Source organism: Maniola hyperantus, chromosome 23 (assembly GCF_902806685.2).
Source record: "Maniola hyperantus chromosome 23, iAphHyp1.2, whole genome shotgun sequence".
Lineage (NCBI taxonomy): Eukaryota > Metazoa > Arthropoda > Insecta > Lepidoptera > Nymphalidae > Maniola > Maniola hyperantus.
The window spans coordinates 2,988,322-3,006,794 of NC_048558.1; the positions used below are offsets into that span (position 1 = coordinate 2,988,322).

An 18,473-nucleotide genomic window follows, 5' to 3' on the forward strand; every position below is an offset into this window, starting at 1 on the left:
TGTCACGTAAGAGATTATGCAAGCATGTCGCATCTATATTTTAAGGCAAACTAACACCGAACGAAAGAAAAGCGCTTAAAAGAAATCGAGGCGTGCATGTCTACTAAGAGGCTTTCTAATCTGAGGGGTCGGCGTCAGGACTACGATATCACCTGGTGGTACACCTTATCGTCGCAGTCTGACGCGTCAATATCGTATGCGCAACGGGACGAATCGTCGTGCGAATCGATGTACGACTTTTTCGACTCAACGTCGAACATCTTATCAAATATCCTTTGCGCCTCCATATCGGGACTGTATCGATCGGGGATTGCTTCCTGAAGTTTCAAAATGTACGTCATAATACGATTCATCTACTAACTTTTCGGCATAATTGAAAGTGGTTATTGCGCGGGCCTAGTTTATTGACAAATACAAATGTTATGAATGTATAAAAATATACTTACAAGCACAGTTCTGTCCATGTTGTCAGTCCGAACAGTTTCTTCGTAGGTGTAGTCGTGGGGATCAGCCGATGAGGGTAGATTCCACGGTTCGGAGCCTTCGGGGCTGGAGTCCCGCTCGGGTTTTACATCCTGCGACTCTCGGTCGGTCCAAGGGGAACTGTTCGCCCTCGTCTCTATCAGCTCGGGAGGCGTCGGCGCCGGGGCTGGAGAAGCAGTGCTATCCGGCGGTTGGACTGCCGTCGCAGTCGTCAAGTTAAAGGCTTGTAGATTGTGTAAGGCTGCTGTCGGCAAACGGACGTGGCGAACTCCGGGCCGCGTCAACACCGGCTTTAGACCCGCCGGTCCGATCAGACGTTGTAGCAAGAGCGCGTTCGTAGCACCCCCTTCACCGCCACCGACTGTTAACAATTTGGGCCCACGGTTCGTTACTATAGCGATCTGCTGGCCACCTTTGACCATCGACACGGGCAAGATGTAATTGGCCGGCATCAAGACTGCCGTGGCAGGCTTCCCGGCCGTCCCTCTCGCGACGGTTATCGTTTGACCGTCGGCGACTATCACGTTCCGCTGCGGCTGCGGTCTCGGTTGGGCGACGGGGGAAGTCTCGTTTTCGAAGGTCAGTTTCCTGACGACTTTGCGTGGACTGTCCTGGGGCGAGTGGCTGTCGAGGCAGCTCTCGTTGCAGTCGCCCTGGGAGGTGCCGCAACTGCTGTCCTCGGAGCCCATGGTGCGGCAAGTGTCTTCGCCGTGCACCGGGCTCATGTCTCGAGCGCCGGGACGCCTAGAACCATTGGAGCTCTTTTTACGTTTCGAGGACCCCGATGGATTTGTCGGAGGATTCGATCGCCTTCGTGGCGCTGGTTTATCTTTGTCAGGAGAGTTTTCCACCTGTTCTTTATATTCCGCTAATATGTAAAGTATTCGTTGAGTAGTCTGTTCGTCTTCGAGTGGTTTTTGAGTGGGCTTCGGAGGCAATGTATTTATTTTCAATGAGCTTGGCGGATTCGAAGATGATTTTGGTCTCGATTTGGATTTGGATCCAACTTTCGCCGGTTTCGGTTGGCTCGGTTGTGCTGACGCCTCATTTAATGTCGATTCACTAGTAACAGTATGAGGAATTTGTATGTGCGAGGAAGAGGAAGGCGAATCTATGATCCCAGACGAATCGGGAGATCGAACAAAAGTTGACGTAGTCGGTGTAGTAGCAACTGTTTTCCTGTTGATATATGCTACGTTTAGTGATTGGTTTGATCCGATCGAGTATAGCACTTGTTGTGTAGACTCAGTCACCGTAGACGTCACGGATGTGCCTTCGTTTGTTTCCGTCGTTGGAGTCAGCAGTTTAGTAAAAGTGTTATTTGTATTTGAATTGGGTTGAACGGTACTTCTTTCCTTCACTTGTTCCAATACCATATCAAATTCTCGCAGCTGTTCGAGTGTTGATGAACTCATTTGAGGTTCGGAAGTTGATTGGCCGTCTGCAGTTGTTTTTGTAACTTGTCTGTTCGCCTGAGCTTGTGGCAGTCGAATAGTATGTTGGCCGAGCGGCGGTGCTGCCGTTAGAACCAACTGCTGATACACGTGTTGATTAGCACCGCCGATGACATTGCGCTGTATTTGAAAGAAAGATGGTCGTACCACCCTGGCACCAGATACCATTTGAGGAGTTTTACTCAGCATCGGCAATTTTATTCGCATTTGCGTTAACACGGGTTGATGTTGAGCTGGCGGATTTTGTGCACTATCGTTAGGCATCCCCGTGTGGCTATTAGTGTCATCGTGCGTACTTTCAGCGTTTGGCGTGTTTTGATTCTGCGGCACAATTTTTATGATTGGCGAGTCTAGTTCGTTTTGATTGACGAACTTAACATCGCCTTTTTGTTTTTGGTTGGCCTCGTCTATGAGTTCCGTGCTAGGCACCGTTATCAAGTTGATTGTCTGACCACCTCCTATATTGACGGGTATTTGTCGCGTGTAGATGACACCCCCGTGCATAGTTTGTATGTTCATTGGGGCGATGGTCTGCTTTAGTTGCTGCACTAAATTTGACTGTGATGGCTGCGAATGAACAGGCTGTGATGGAGATTTCCTCAGTAACAACGGTGGGCTGTTTAACTGTCCAATATGATCTAGGTTGACCGAATTATCATTGGGCTGACATTCAGAGCTTTCGGAATTGGAATTGATAGATGGTAGATTAGAATTATTAGCATTTATGTCATTTCCTTTTTGATTGCCATCCTGAAATACCTGTTTTCCAAAAGCTTGACCAAATTTTGGTAAGCTAGTAGACTTTTCGACAGATTTGTTGGAAGAATTTTGTATAAACTTTGCATAGTTTTCTTCATATACAGATCGAGATTTTATTTCATGCTGTGCATTAGTTGATTCTTTATTAGTGGTTGTATTACTACTAGTGTTAGATGTGGGACTGGAACTTGCATTATCTTGACATTCTGCTGTTTTTGGATTGGATTGAATATTTGGTGATTCAATTGGTTGTAATCTCAAAACCATACTTCTTTGATGTGGGGCATTCAAATGGATAGATTTTCCATCTGCAGATTTACAAACGAATTGAACCATTTTTTGCTCATTAGATCCTTGGACGTTAGTAAGATTCGTCAAAAGGTTCACTCTTTTTAGTAACTGATTATTCTTTTGGTTCCCAGTGTTAACAATATGAAGAAGCTGATTGCTACCTTGTTGGATTCCTGTGTCAACTAAAGACAGTCCACTGTAAGAATTTGTATGCTGTCCTGAATTCGCATTGGGTGTTGAATTGGTGTTTGCTCCTTTGTTTTGTACTATATGTAGCACAGGTGTGTTAGAGTTGCTAATTACAGAATTCTGAGAGTTATCTACTAGGGTGATTTGATTACCATTTGTATTTTTTCCTTGTACAATATGCAAAACCTGTGAAGTTACCGAGGAGCTCGTATTTGTTTGATTGTTTTCATGAACAGTAGTCTGATTTAGTGGTGGAGGCAATATTTGTGCTAGTGCTTGTTGCAATGTCATCGCATTTACCGGGGCCTTTGAATAGTTATTTGCGGATGAAGTAGTAGACGCAGCAGGTCCCTCTTGACAATTTTTTTGAGATAACATGTTTACTAAAGCATGGGCTCTTGTATTCATCATTGTTTCTGGTGTAGTTGTTATACCAGCAGCATTCATTGCATGAGCAATTTGGTCAGTTTTTTCAGTTGAACCATTTTGTTGTTTCTCTTGTGGTGAGAAATCGGTTTCATGATTGTCTAATGATTCATAAGAAACATCCGTATTTGATTGCGGTTCTAGTATACTGTTGTCATTCGAATCAAATGAATAGTCAACGTTGTTTATATGTTTGTTTACTAGTGATTGTAAATCATCGCTATCGTTGTAATCGATTGGTTCTTCTTTTAGTGGTGACAATTCTATCGTGATTTCGGTTTTAACTATTGACGTCATTTCAGTCTCCACTGGAATGTCTTCATGATGACTATTTGTCATTTTCGAAGATTCGTGTGACTCCATTTGTCGATCATATTCTTGGACTAATGGCAAGCTAAGATCTGCAGTAGTTAACTCTGTATATTCAGTCTTGATGGGAGAATGTGAGTCATCGTGCGGGCTATTTTCAATTGAACACTGCGGGCTAGCATCTGTCACCTGAGTGACGCGGGGATCACACGTCACCGGGTTCTGCGCTGCCGCACTAACTGGTAACTGACCTACCTGGACAACTTGTACTATTGCTTCAACCGGAGCCGGATCGATGAAATCTGAATTTAAGAGATCAGATGGAAAACCACTTTTAAGAAATAGGCTATTATTATTATATGAATTTTTATATTTGCTCTTCATGGTGTCCATAAGCCAATGGTAATTTAATTCCGCTGTTGTCTTCTTGAAAAATGAACGTATCTTATCTCTCAGTTGAATGTAGGAGATTGAACGTTTGAGAATTTCTTTCTGATGTTTATGAGACATACATAGCATTTGATTTTTGCCACAATATTCGTAATGCTTCGTCGTTAAAAACGGCTGAGATTGTTTTACGTCCGACAGAGTCGCAGCCGAAACTTTTGAAATAATATTTTCATCTTCCGATATTTGTATGACTCTGTCGGACCCCTCACCAAAACCCATATTAAAATTAGTTTCATTAATATCATAGCTAATGTATTGCTGCTCGTTGCATTGAGATATTTCTTGTGCTAGAGTTTGCTGCAAAGGATCGAAAGGATCTTGTTTTTCGAACTGATCTTCTGAGAAAAGAATATTTTCAAAGTCTGTATTATCAGACACATTCATGTTTGTCTCTTTAATAGGCCAGTCGTTCAATAAACCACGTATGTCAATATCTTCTTTATGAAATGGTCGTGAATATGAAAATTTGACAGAAGTCCAATAATCTAAAAGGCGCTTATACTCTTTACTATATCCAGACTCTAGTACAGTTGCTACGGAAAATTTTGGGTAGTCAATATTTTTTCCTTTTCTATATCGTTTTGCATGAAACTTATTATCATAACAACTGAGTTTCCGTTTTAAGTTCTTTCTATTTGTCTTATCACCTATATTAATAATATCATTATTTTTGAACCTTTGTCTTGAATACGTTAATTTTGGTAGTAACACGTTAAAATTTTCAACCGTTTGTAAGTCATCCAAGACATCGTGTTCACTGCATTCTTCATAAATCTTGGTCTTCAAACTTTCTAAAACATTAATTGTTTTATCATCACAAACATTGCTGCAATTTGTTTCGTCAGTTAACGGCGTTCTATTTACTATGGGGAACACATAACAGGTTCCAACAACTGGATCTTCGTATATGGAACCTTTTAATATAACATTAGAATCACCTTTATATACGAGCATAACACTTTTCTGCAATTTATCATCATTAGGTGAATTTGACTCAGTTTTACTTTCACTGCACTCCTTTTTTAAATTAACCTCATCATTTACATAAATACATTCCGCGTTTTCATTAATATCTTGATCGGTCTGGAATACACAATCACTATGTCTGATATCATTACCTATTATTTTCTCTTTAACAGAAACCAGGTTGTTGGTATGTGCAGGTTCTTTCTCTGTTTCGGTAATTTCATTTATATTGTTTAAGTCAGGTGGTGTAAATTCATTGGATTGATAAGCGATGTCATCTCTGTCAGTTCCATTTTTTTGCACTCCAATATCCTTGCCATTAACTTTGGCATTTGTTGTTATTTGAAGGACATTCAACACTACGCTGCAATTGAAATTCTCTTTTAGTTTAGAATGCTTCTTGGTGGCTTTTTCAACACTAACGCATTCACTTTCTTTTGAAAAACAACTTTTGAATATATCTTCATTATAATCACATAAGCTAAGATTTGGATTTATAGAGGAATTTATTTCGGCCTTTTCCATGGTTACTGGAGAATTTAAGTCACACGATGTTGACGTATTTTCTACATGTACTTCTACTTGTAATTCGTATTTCATAGAAGGATCTAAAGACTTTTTATCAACTTCAACATACAAATTATTTTTTTTCATTTCAATTATATCTAATACTCTATCTTGTGATTCTTCCGTTAGGCAAATTACAGCACGTTTAGATTGATCATCCGCTTGTAAACGTTCTTGACTGTTTAATATTGGTTGTAATAATGGGAAGGGTTCAGTTAAAATAGAAACAGTTTCAAAATTATTTTTATCGCTTGTAGAAGAAACTATTTTTTCTTTAGTTGTAGCATCGGATACCGCATTGTCTTCTATCTCTTTCAATTTATAAACTGTTTCAGGGCTAACTGTTTCTGACTGTATATCATTACAAGTGTCGATTACAATGTCGAAGTTCGTGTCTTTGTTTATGATACTGTTAACGTTTTTAGCGCCTATGTCTAATTTATTTTCAGGCAATTTTGTTATTGTTTCGAGACTAACTTTCTCCGAATTTCTTATATTGTAAGCATCAATTACAAGATCAAAGTTCTCTTCCTGTTTTATAATTTCAGCATCAATATGTAATTTATTCTCTGGCAATACTATTGGTTCATGAAATTTGTTGTTATCACAGTCATCACATGGATCACTTTCTTTCAATTTACAATCATCTATATGTATATGTTCGGAGGTGTCTAAAGGCCATTTTTCACTTTCTTTGCCACTACAAATATCAGTATCTAAAATTTTGGCGTCAACGACGTTATTTTTGGCCAGTAACTCTTCTGCCACTTTGAAAGAACTTAGAAGTATGTTATCTTCTATTTTCACGTCTAATTTTTGGTGCAGTACTGCTGACGTTTTTAAAGTTGGTGTAGATTCTAAATCCTCCAATGACACATTTACATTATCATCATATGAATAAGGATTGTACTTTAACCTATCCATTAATTTAGTATCCTGCGCAAAATTTGTACTAGATTTCAGGTTAACGTCCAACTGGTCTACAGCATTAATTTCTATTTGTTTTACTTTAATATCAATAAGTGATTTATCCTCGAATAAATCTCTTGCATTACTGAAGTTTGAATAAGATAATTTTGCTAATGGATTTGCTGTTGGTTTGTCTGTGACAGTCCAATCCAAATTCTTGTTTTCTTGGGTTCCAGAATTAATTTTATATTTTAAAGATACTTTATCGTTCTTAACAACGTCAAGTTTTATTTGTTGTTGTTTTTGTGTAGCATCATCGGTTGTAATCATCTCGGAACTGTTTTTACCATCGGAATCATTAACTTTGTCTGTTTTTGTATTACAATTAAATACGACACCATGTTCAGTCTGTTTTAATGCGTCATGTGTCTCGAGATCTGGTGTAAGGTCATTTAAAGAAAGTAAATCCAAATTAGAGTTTTCCGAAAGCGTTAGTAATGAATAAGCTTTTGCATTTTCATTATTAGCACATGCTTTTTCTTTCTCAGTCAATTTCGATGCGTGATCTAATTTTATTTCGGGTTTTGTTTGTAACTCGTCACTATTACCAGTGATATTTATTGTAAAACTAGGCCCACCCAAATATATTTCAGTATTTTCTTTAGTGATCATAGCTGCATCTTCAGGTGTTTGAATTTCAATCTCGAGGCTCGAGGTTGCATTTACATCGTAGGATTCTGATTGTAAAGCAGGCTCTGTTTCTGTTGATTTTGTGATTTGTGCCAAAATTGAACAAACTGTAATATCCGAGCCCTGTGCATTACATTCTTCAGTTTCATTAACTTCATCGTGATTTTTTTGTTCATATTTTGATACTTTTGCTATATCTGTTCCCACTTCATGTCCTTGCGTTGTATTATGTAAAAAATCGTGTTCATCCTTTGATTGGAGTGAACTTTCACTATCTTTATAATGGTCATTTTCTTTGACTTCCGAGACCATCATTAGGTCATCTTCAAACACATTTACCGTAGACGAATCTGTTTCCCATTCATTTTTTGACTGTGACAGGGATTGAATGTCTGTTATGATCGAACAAGGTTCTATATTATATTTGTCATCGATAACACACGTAGCGTGAATGATATCGTCATCTAACTTAGTTATGTGTACAAAATCGTTATTTTTTTTATTTGTACTAATATCGATATTTTTTATGCTATAGCCTGTTTTCTCATTAATTCCAATATGCCTTGAATCTTCTGATACACTTAAAGGGCATGGTTTTAGTCGTTTTAAAGATCGTATGCCTTCCGGTACAGGTTTATAACTTCCTAGATTACATTCATACCGTACATTGTTTTCTATTAAATCCATTTCAATCCTTGAACTATTTTCAAATGCTTTTCTAAAACAAAAATTTTCGTTTAAAGTTGATGGGGGAAGATTAATAAGCTTGTGTTTACTGGCTATATCTTCAATTTCATAGTTAACTTGAAAACTTTTTATTGCTAACCGCAATAAGGAAGCAACTTGTCGAAACTGCATGTTGTTTTGTAAGTCATCATTTATTCCAAGTGGTTGATTTCTGGATTCTTTCATTTCACTATCAATATCACTAGGCTTTTCGTTCGATAAAGAATAATATGACATTGCAACGTTTTCCGAAATATGCATTATCGTATTATTAATTTCTGTGTTGTGACAATTTTGCATTGATCGGCATCCATATTCATTATCTACATTGTTTACAATTTTACATAGTTTATTTTGTCGTCTCCTTTCTGCCCTGTCATTAGCTTTTCTTTTTAAAGGTGAAGAATTCATATTTTTTACATATTTTGATGTTAAATCTTTATTCGTAAGTCTTTCCAATATATTGGAATTGTTCGTAAATAAATTGACGACAAGTTTGACAAGACTTGGTACTTGAAAACTTTCACCCGTTGACAAACTAGAATCGTGGTCACTGTCACAATCTGTTAAACTATCATCATTGTTTTCATATTCCTCGTATCTTTCTAACAACACTCGATCACTAATATCAAAACTGTTATATTTATTTAAGAACGGTTTGGTCATACACCAATCCGCATCACACTTAGATAATCCGATTAAAACATCAGAATTTACTATACTATTTTCGGTGAGGCTTACAGGAATTTCAAGGTTGTCAATCAGTGATGGCGACATTGGAGCAGAGGATTCTTCATTACAATATGTTGATGATGAAGGATCAACAGTAGTAGCAGTATTATCTAAATCATTTAAAATTGATTCAGAGTCACTTCGTTTTAGTATTGTTTCTGTTATCTCATTTTGTAAGCATAAAACATCATCTAATGATTCTTCAATGCCTTTATAATAAGTGAATATGTCTTTTTTCTTTTCGACATCTTTTGAAGCGTCATCGCATCTTATTAAACTGACAAAACATTTTTGTTTTTTAATTCTTAATTTTTCAACGAGGTCGTCACATTTCTTTAACTTTAAAATTAATTGTTTTGTATTATTATCTATGTGCCGACCTGATATATCTTCTTTATCCTCTGTCATATTATCTTCTTCAATATTGTCATCTTCAATATTTATAATTTCATTTGTAATATTATTCATTTCTTTTTGAAGGTCAGTGCTTTTATGAACTGCTTCAATAGTTTTATGAATGTCATTAATTACAGTTAGCGTTTTTATTTGAATGTCATTGGAATTTTTAATTCCCCCCACATTTTTCGTAATTACTTTAGTTATATTAGGCGTATCTTCTACACCAAGATCTTTTAGTAGTAAGTTTTTTAGCTCATAAACTTTATCACTACCAAGAGATGTTTTATTATTTGAATTAGTGTTTGTCTCCGAAGAGATTACTGAAATACTGTCATTCGAGGAATCATCTATTTCTATATAATCTGCAACAGTTTCTTGAGAATTTGACACTGGTTTTTCAGTAGGCAAATTTAATTTAACTGGCTCATTTGACTTAATATTTGTTTGATCTATTGCAACAGCTTCTGGCATAACATTACTTTCTAGAAGCACAAAAGATTTCTGAGATAACTTCTTTTGATGTTTCAGATGTGTACCTGGATCCATTGATGTAATTTTGAAAGTACCAAATTCTGTCTTGAAGCTTTGAGGGCTGGTATCTTCTTCATCGTCACTAATTAAGTTAATAGTTTCTGTTGATGTTGGAAAAATTATGTCCTGGACTTCAGTTTTGAAAATCGATCCTTCTTTTTTATTTATTTGTTTTATATTTAATGTGCACTTCGTGTTATTATTGATGTTTTTCCACAATAGAGATTTGACGGTTGGATCATCAAATATAGAATCGATGTTGACATTTAACTTGTTTGATGTTTGTTGTTTGATTGTTGCTTTAAAAGTATTACCATTTGGAAGTGTAATACGGACACATTTTTTTTGTGGGCCATTATCTGAATTTGGTAAGTCCTCATACATTATTTTAGCATCCGACAAGTCAAAATTCTTCGATTTACATAATTTTTCAGTTATTACCGGAGATGTAAGCGGCGTAGCTTTTAGACCCCGCATCGTAATAGTGTCACTTACCAAAGAAATATTATGTTTACCTAATTCATCAGATTTATTAATCGTACTTTTAATCATAACCGGAGATATTAACGGAGAAGCTTTTTGCTCATGCGTCATATTATTGTCACCAACTATAGCAATATTATCTTTACACAATTCAGTTAGGTTTTTAATTGTACTTTTAATCATAACCGGTTTAGTTTCTACATCAACACACTTTATGTGTACAGAATCTGCCACAATTTTTTCTGTGCCGGCGTTCTTTTTTGATATTGTTTTCTTTTCAACTTCTTTGGAAATCTTTATTTCATTTTGTGGCGTAATTTTAGGAGCAACGTCTTTATTTTCGTGGACTTCTAACTCTCGCTGTGTACATTTATTATTTATTTTGCTACCACTGCCAATTGGTACGTCTTTACCAGTTTCGTTAGATATATATTCATGGGAGAGAAATTCGGATATACTATTATTTTCCTTAGAAAAATTATTATCTCTTTTTTGACAAGAATTTTTTACTACACCAACAGCTTCAGTGGCTTTCATTTGTATGTCATTTTCATTTTTTACTACACCAACAGCTTCTGTGGATTTCATTTGTATGTCATTTTCACTAGCTTTCACAACAAGTTGATCCATATTAATCAATTTTGAATTATTAGCACTTTTGATTTTCTCGACAATATTTTCCTTACAAATTGGTTTCTCTTTATGACTTTGATTGATTTCGTTGCTTGGTTCTACAAATTCAACATTTTCTGTATGATGTGCAGCTTTACTTTTTACAGTGTAAGAATTATCTAATTTGGAACTGCTAAAATCCTTCGTAATATTAGGTTCATTTCCGTCCCTGGTCAAACATTTCTTTTCTACGGAATTTTGTATAGCATCATCTTTAAAAGTGACCGGTACGTCCCTAAGAGCGGTAAGTCTCGCAGAACTACGATTAGCTCGATTTACTTTTACAGGAAGGCTTTGTTTCTGGCACGAGTCTCTTTTACCAGATATCTTTCGCCCTATTCTAATATCACGTTTATTTTTCTTCTCATTTGTTAATTTCTGTTCTTGATTTTTGTCGTCTTCCTTACACGATTCAATTGGAGCATAAGGTAGAGCAATGGGTTTCTCTTGACTACAATTCTTAAGATTTTCAAATTTATTAAATATTAGCATACGTTGCCTTTTTATTCTGTCTTGGTCCATTATGACATCAGATTTTTTGTTATCAAGAGTTTTACCTGTCAACGTATTTATATCGGTGCTTTCATATACGAGACCTTTTATATCTTCTTGAACTTGACTAACAGACTTTGTATCTAAATGACGATCCTCAATTATTTCTGACTGACTTTGCTTACTTAACTTTTTATTAAATGACTCAGTAACCTCAGGTATTAAATTGCAATGCTCCTTTGAAACTAATAAATTATGTTGTACCAAATCTTCCGTTATTCTATTACTTAAAACAGTCGGTATTGAAGTCGACATAATATCAGAATCTACTGCTGACGATCTACTGGCCGTAGTTATGAATTTTAATTCATCAAAATCATCCTTACTTGACAGACAACTTTTTTCAAGTACTTTTGCATTTGACGTTTTCGGTTGAATGGGTTCAGTCTTTATTATGTTTGATTGCTGGTAATCTTTACAAATTGGGCCAGTTTCAAGTTTATTACAGTTGAGTGATGTTAAATTCATGGAAATGTTTGGTGCAACTTTCTGAATAACTGGCAACGTAACAGAATTTTCAATAATCACGGGGCTCAAAACAGGACCAACAAATGACGTCGAATGCAATAAGGCTACATTCATTGGCGCTTGATTAACAGCAACGTAAGAGTTTCTATTTAAGTCTGTTGACTGAGTTATGTGTATTGCAGTAAATGGATCGTAGATTAAATCAGTTCTACCGATAAGCATTACATTCTGTGCTTGTGCATTTCTTTGGGGTACAGTTAGTAATACTTGTGAAGGATTTTGACTTTTTGGAGCTTCAGGAACATTGTTTACTAGGGATTTGGTATTATCCACCGTCTTTGGTAGTTTAGAATCACTACAAATACTAACAGACAATTTGTTTGAATGCTGGTTTTTCGTTTTGGGCGTTGTTATAAGAGGATTCTTCTTTACGTGAGAAACTTTATCTACACACAATTTATTGTTAGGCGCAGCTGCAGCCAGAAAATTACTAGAAGCATTTTTATGCAATTTTCCACTAAGAAATGATTTTTCAGCAAACTTTGAGCTGGTTATTACTTCATTAGAAATTATCTGCGGTTTTAAATTAACATCTTTGGTACAGCCTGAATTCTTCTGAATTATTGTTTTTGTAAGACTGTTGTTTTTCAAACATAAATCTTTTTTGAATGTAGAATAATTCGTATTATACGATTTTGTTACTGAATCGGAGCCAGGTATTGAACTATAGTTAAAAGGGTTTTCAGCAGTTACCACATTTGCTTTATTAATCGGAAAACTACATTCTTTTGCATGATGGTTATTTTTCATTTTAGAAGTACTAAAATTGGGTGTACGATACGTTTCTTCATCAGATGATAGTTCTCCGATTTCCTGGCGTAAGTCATCATCCATTAACTCTTCTAGTAAATCATAGTCAGAATTAGGTATGCCTGATATAAATGGGTCGTTACTATTTTGAATTACACTAGTAAAATGTTTATTTTCGATTTGTATTGGCCCCTTTTTTACTATTCCGGTGGCGATTTTATTGGTAGATTGTACTTTATTCTGATTTAGTTTCAAATCAGCTGAGTGTGCTGGTTTTAAAATAATTGAACTGTCTCTGCTCGTTGAAGCTTTAATATGAGTATTCTGAGTACAATGCTTTGTAGTTTCATTATTGGTGATATTATTTGGATTATTAGAACTAATAATAACTGTTCTATTATTCGGGCTATTTAAGCTTTCGGAAGACCTTTTTTCAAAGGAATCTTTTTTAAGTACAATGTCGAGAGCATTTGGCCCAATCATACTTGGAGTTTTATGTGCCAAGATATCATTCATAACGCTTTTCCAATCAGATTCAATCTTTACTTTTTGTTTAGAACCTTTAACTCGATTCTTTTTTGGTTCAGATCCACTATTTAATGGCTTATTATTTGCAACTTTTATTACAGATGTTGGACAGGACGTTGACTTTGATTCTTCTACTAATATTGGTATTTTGTTTTGAAGATCTAAACACTGCCTTTCATAGTTAGCACAATAGGAAGTGCTATTATTTATTAACACACCACTCGGATTATTCAGAAATTCAGTCTTAACTGGCATCTTAGGTGGATTCAACTTATTCTGTTGCCTTAGTAATGAAACAAGATCAAGTTGATCTTTCTCAGATAGAAATGATGTAGAAATTTTAGGTGCATTATTATTAATACACTGCCTAATACCTTTAATATCATTTGTGACCGGTTCCGTAAAGTCAACTATCTTTTTATCTGACGATAACATATTTGATAAAACGGGGTTATTTAGAGAGCAGCTACTAATGTTTTCTATATTCTGTACCAGAACTTTAGCCTTTTCAACTGTACATATTTTGCTTTCGGGTTTATCAATTTTCGCTAATACAATTTCCCCTGTTGCTTGCAAGTTGGAAACTTTTTCAACATCAATATTCTTTATATGTCGAATTTGATCAGTGGTAACATTTACCAAATGTTTATTTTGGATTATTGGGTTATTTCCTGATTTGAGCATACTTTCATAGTGTTTATTCTTATGCATATAACTCAGTCGTGCATAAGTGTTAGCTGCGTTGTCAACTTTTTTGTCTTGAATTATTTTTTTACTGGCAGTCTTGTCATTTGTTGATAAGGATTTTGAATCTTGCACATCGTTGGTGGCTCCAGCATTTATAGATACTTGTAAATTTTTTAAGAAACTGTGAAATTGTTTTTGACTAGGCGTTACATTTGTGTTCATTTGAGAAGGTAGTTGTCTTGGAAGATCTTGAGTTCTGGATGGTAGTACAGGCAGCTCAGTAGGTTGTAGATACTGCTTCTTAAGGAATTCCTGAAATTGTAATTGCCCTATTGACTCAGCTGGATGTCCTTGGTCTTGCATATCATCATATTTTCTCTGTAATAGAAATTCTTGATACTGCTTTTGACTTGGAGATTCAGAAAGCTTGTTTACTCCTTGTTTTCTTACTTGTGGTGGTTGTTTAGGTTTTAAAATTTTAGGTGATTTATCTTTTAGAATCGTTTGTTGTTTAACTGGTATGTTTACGGACGAATGAGGAGTATTGAGAAAATTAACGCCTTTAGAATTAATAACAGAGGAATGTATGTTATGGGGTTTTTTACTTTTTAATAAATCATGGTCTATACTATAATTAGGGCTTAGATTTTCGGGTGAATCCTGACTTATTGAATTATCATTGAATACTTTATGTCGCCTATAGTCAATGAGCCTTCGTATGCCTTTCTTCACTCCTACAGAACTAACGGTATCAGGTGAGTAAGAATACAGAGGAAAACTAGTTCTCTGTGAATTTGTCCCCTCGAACGTTTCCTCAGACGATTTCAGTTCGTCCATTGAGCAAAGAGCATCCGTCAAAGCATCATTAAGAGCATTTTCATTATATTCAGAATTAATAGATGATTTTCCTTGACTGTCGTAGTCACTATCGGTAATGCACGTATTACTTTTTATATTTGTGTCAGTGTTTCTCCTTCCTATGTCACTGATATTTGGTCTTGCAATTTTTATGCCTTGTTGGCATGAAAATGGCTTTGATAAATTGCTTGAAGACTGGAAAATCTTATCTTTTATACTGATGTTGCACGCATCCAATTTCTCCTTCTTTTTACGCTCCCTCTGTTCTTTTTTCTTTGCTTTTTTTTGTATCTCTTTAGTGATTATGTCCGATATCCCGATTTTTTCGTCATGATCCTGTATATCTTGGTCTACTTTGAGCTTGTTTTTCCTACTTTCTTTATTTTTATGTTTACTTCTCTCCTTGCTGTGTGGTCTCTCTTTTTTATCACTTAATGTATCAGAAACAAGACTTAGAGGGTCGACTTCCTCCTCAGCAGATATTTGTGGCTGTTTGTTTTTCTTTTTCTTTCTTTTCGGTATAGTTATGGACTTCTCCGAATCACAAGAGGCTGTTTCTGTAGTATCTGAATAATATGACATAATATTGTCACAAAGTACATCTTCTGGTGCCGGTTCCTCAAATTCCACTAAGTGTTCATAGCCTGTTTTTGAAAATAATATGTAAGTTAATAAAACATATTGACGAGTTTTTTTTCTAAAACATAATATCTGAGTAAATCTTTATTTGTTAGCCAAGAAATACAAAACATACAATGTAAACTCTATATAGCGAAATTGAAAGGACCGGGTATTTCATTGTTTATATCTAAATTTATAAAATGAAAAGGTGACTGACTGACTTATATTTCAACGCACAGCCTAAACTGCTGGTCCTACAGACATGAAATTTGAAGAGTGTATTCTTTTTAAAGAGTAGGTATCCACTAAGAAAGGATTTTTTGAAATTCCACCCCTAAGAGGGTTAAAAAGGGTATGGAAGTATGTATGAAAACCTGTCATTTTTAAAGTTACATCAATGAAAATTGGTATTTAGGCTTTCGGTTAAGAATAAAAGATAAACGTTTCAGGATTTTCCAAAATTCTACTCCCAAAGGTGTTAAATAGGGGATAAAAGTTTGTATGTAATGTAAGCCCGTCATTTTAAGTTATTTTCATTTAAAAAATTTGGGTTTTCAGTTACAAAAAAAAAATACGTAGGTACTCTATTTCAGGGTTTTTCAAATCTCTATCCCCACGACAATTTTCTAAATTCCACCCGAGCGAAGCCGGGGCGGGTCAGCTAGTTGAGAGTTTTCGTTAAACGGAAAGTAAGAGATAACAATGCAATTTTATTAATAAGTGCTTAGCACTAAACCGATAATAGGAAGTACAGTAAATACGTACGTACGTAGTAAATACGTGCTAGGCAATTATAATAAACAAATAAACACTTTTATAAGAATGACATTGTGCCTCTGCCTACTAAATATTTACGACTCTATATATCAGTATAGTGTTTAAGGTCAGTGAAATAATTAATGTTTATAGAGTGCTAAATGATGACGTATTGCTTCGCTATAGAGAGTGTTTTCTACGCTATATAGATTTTTTTAAATAAAAATGGCGAGCAAACGAGTAGGTGGGTCACCTGATATTAAGTGATTACCGCCGCCCATGAACATTTGCAGTAAAAGGCCTAAAAGGTTGCCGGCCTTTTAGGAATTTGTTGGTCCGCCCCTTGAATAACCCCATGTTATAAATCTAATGAGAACAATGTTCACACGAAGGGTTCCGTACAAGAAATAACACTTTTAATTTTTTTTTTAATTTAATGGCGGCCATTTTGCAATTTTTACTATTAATTGTTATTATAGCGGCAACAGAAATACACATTCTGTGAAAATTTCAACTCTCTACCTATTACGATTCACGAGATAAAGTCTGCTGACAGACAGACGGACGGACAGCGAAGTCTGATTAATAGGGTCTGGTTGGCACTTCAGAAACGGAACCCTTACAATTAACAAAAAATGTCCCGTCTTGGGCCCTGAGACTTATAGTTTTTGCCTGTATGAAGACGAGTGGCTAAGTAAAGTATACTAATTGCGAGCGTCTGATTGGTCAGACATGCACGCACACTAAGGCAATGCCCACGTAAACGACGACGACAAGTAAAGTTCACTCGCCTTGGTGAGTTACAAGAACTGTACCTTTCTCGATCCCGTAATAGATATCATTCTCGTCTTCATCTTCTTCTTCGGGTAGGTGCTGAAAGGATTTAGGGTCCAAATTGAGGTACTTCAGCTCGGTGGTGAGGGCACGGGTGCCACCGTGTGTCCGTTCCATGTACATCCGACAGTTTTCTAGGAGCATTTCCCTGGAATGCAACAATTTATGTACAGTCCAGGGTTGTTGCGTATGCCAATATTTTGACATGCTGATGCGGATTTTTTAGAAGTTCACATCCGCAGATGCGGATGTCTGAAATAATGCGAATCTTCCGCATTTGCGGATGCGAATATCCGTAACCATGTTGGGTACCATTGTACACTTTTTGATGGTCAATTAGCGAACGAAAATATCAACTAGAAAACACGCGCCACTTTTCAGGTCGTTACTTGCTGCAAATATGAATCCACATCAGCTGCGCGATTGCGAGAGAATGACAGCTACATAGTCACGATCGCAATCATCTTTGATTGGTTAACGCTCGCTCACTATTGGGTACAATGAATTGTTGCAACAAGAATCGCACAAATTCAGCCAATCAGAACAATTGAGATTGTAAATGATTGATGCAGGTTTTACGAAATCGCCCTACAGTATGCCAATCCGCATTGACTGGCCAAACCCTTCTCATTCTGAGAGGAGACCCGTACTCAGTAGTGAGCCAGCAATGTATTGATGATGATGATGATCAATTGAACCCAGCGTGCTAAAATGTTTGTCTGTTGTACATGCCTGGCTTGCTATAAATATAAACTTTATTTACCTATCCATATCCCAGTACAGAGTCTTGACCCGTGGCCCAGAGAGTAGCACGGCTAGGTCTTGGCACAGGTCCGCTTCGAGGCCCAGGCCTTCGCCCTCGGTAAAGATGGCGGTGGACAGGACATTAGCTTGTTTCGGAGTTTGCTTGAGCTTCAAAGTTTCGGAGGTTTTGACTAAGTTTGTCTGTGTTCGGCTGTCAGTCGCCCAGCTCCCATACTCTGTGTTTGTCTCCGTATCCTGTTCTTGGACGTCCAGCTAGAAACGCAAGTTTAGTTTTTACTCAACTGCAGTGAAGCCCAAAGGAGGGTTTTGTGTTTGATCTGTATGTCCATTTCTATGTCCGCTTGTAACTACTCAACGGCTCAACCGATTTTGATAAATGGGATTTTGTTAAGTGGGAGGCTTAAGCCGTGGTTATTTACCACCCTACCGGCAAAGCCGTGCCGCCAAGCGATTTAGCGTTCCGGTACGATGCCGTGTAGAAACCAAAGAAAGGGGCATGGGTGTAACAAAAACTTACTAAAGCCTAATTTACACGTATAAAGTTGTCAAGTAATTAAC

At 36.4% G+C, this 18,473-nt stretch overlaps 1 protein-coding gene across 4 annotated transcripts in view; it reads right to left on the minus strand.

Annotated features, from left to right (window-relative positions):
- Positions 1 to 18,473, minus strand: part of LOC117993212 (extracellular matrix-binding protein ebh-like) — a 36,693-nt gene that overhangs the window by 8,906 nt on the left and 9,314 nt on the right. For 2 of the 4 annotated variants that reach the window (XM_069506409.1, XM_069506408.1), the window contains exons 9-12: positions 17,914 to 18,167; positions 17,132 to 17,298; positions 447 to 15,583; positions 153 to 317 (exon numbers count right to left, since the gene is read on the minus strand). In XM_069506409.1, the coding sequence (XP_069362510.1) occupies positions 153 to 317; positions 447 to 15,583; positions 17,132 to 17,298; positions 17,914 to 18,167 (15,723 nt within the window). The remainder of the gene's footprint in view (positions 1 to 152; positions 318 to 446; positions 15,584 to 17,131; positions 17,299 to 17,913; positions 18,168 to 18,473) is intronic. The other 2 variants (XM_069506411.1, XM_069506410.1) reach the window with 1 other exon arrangement.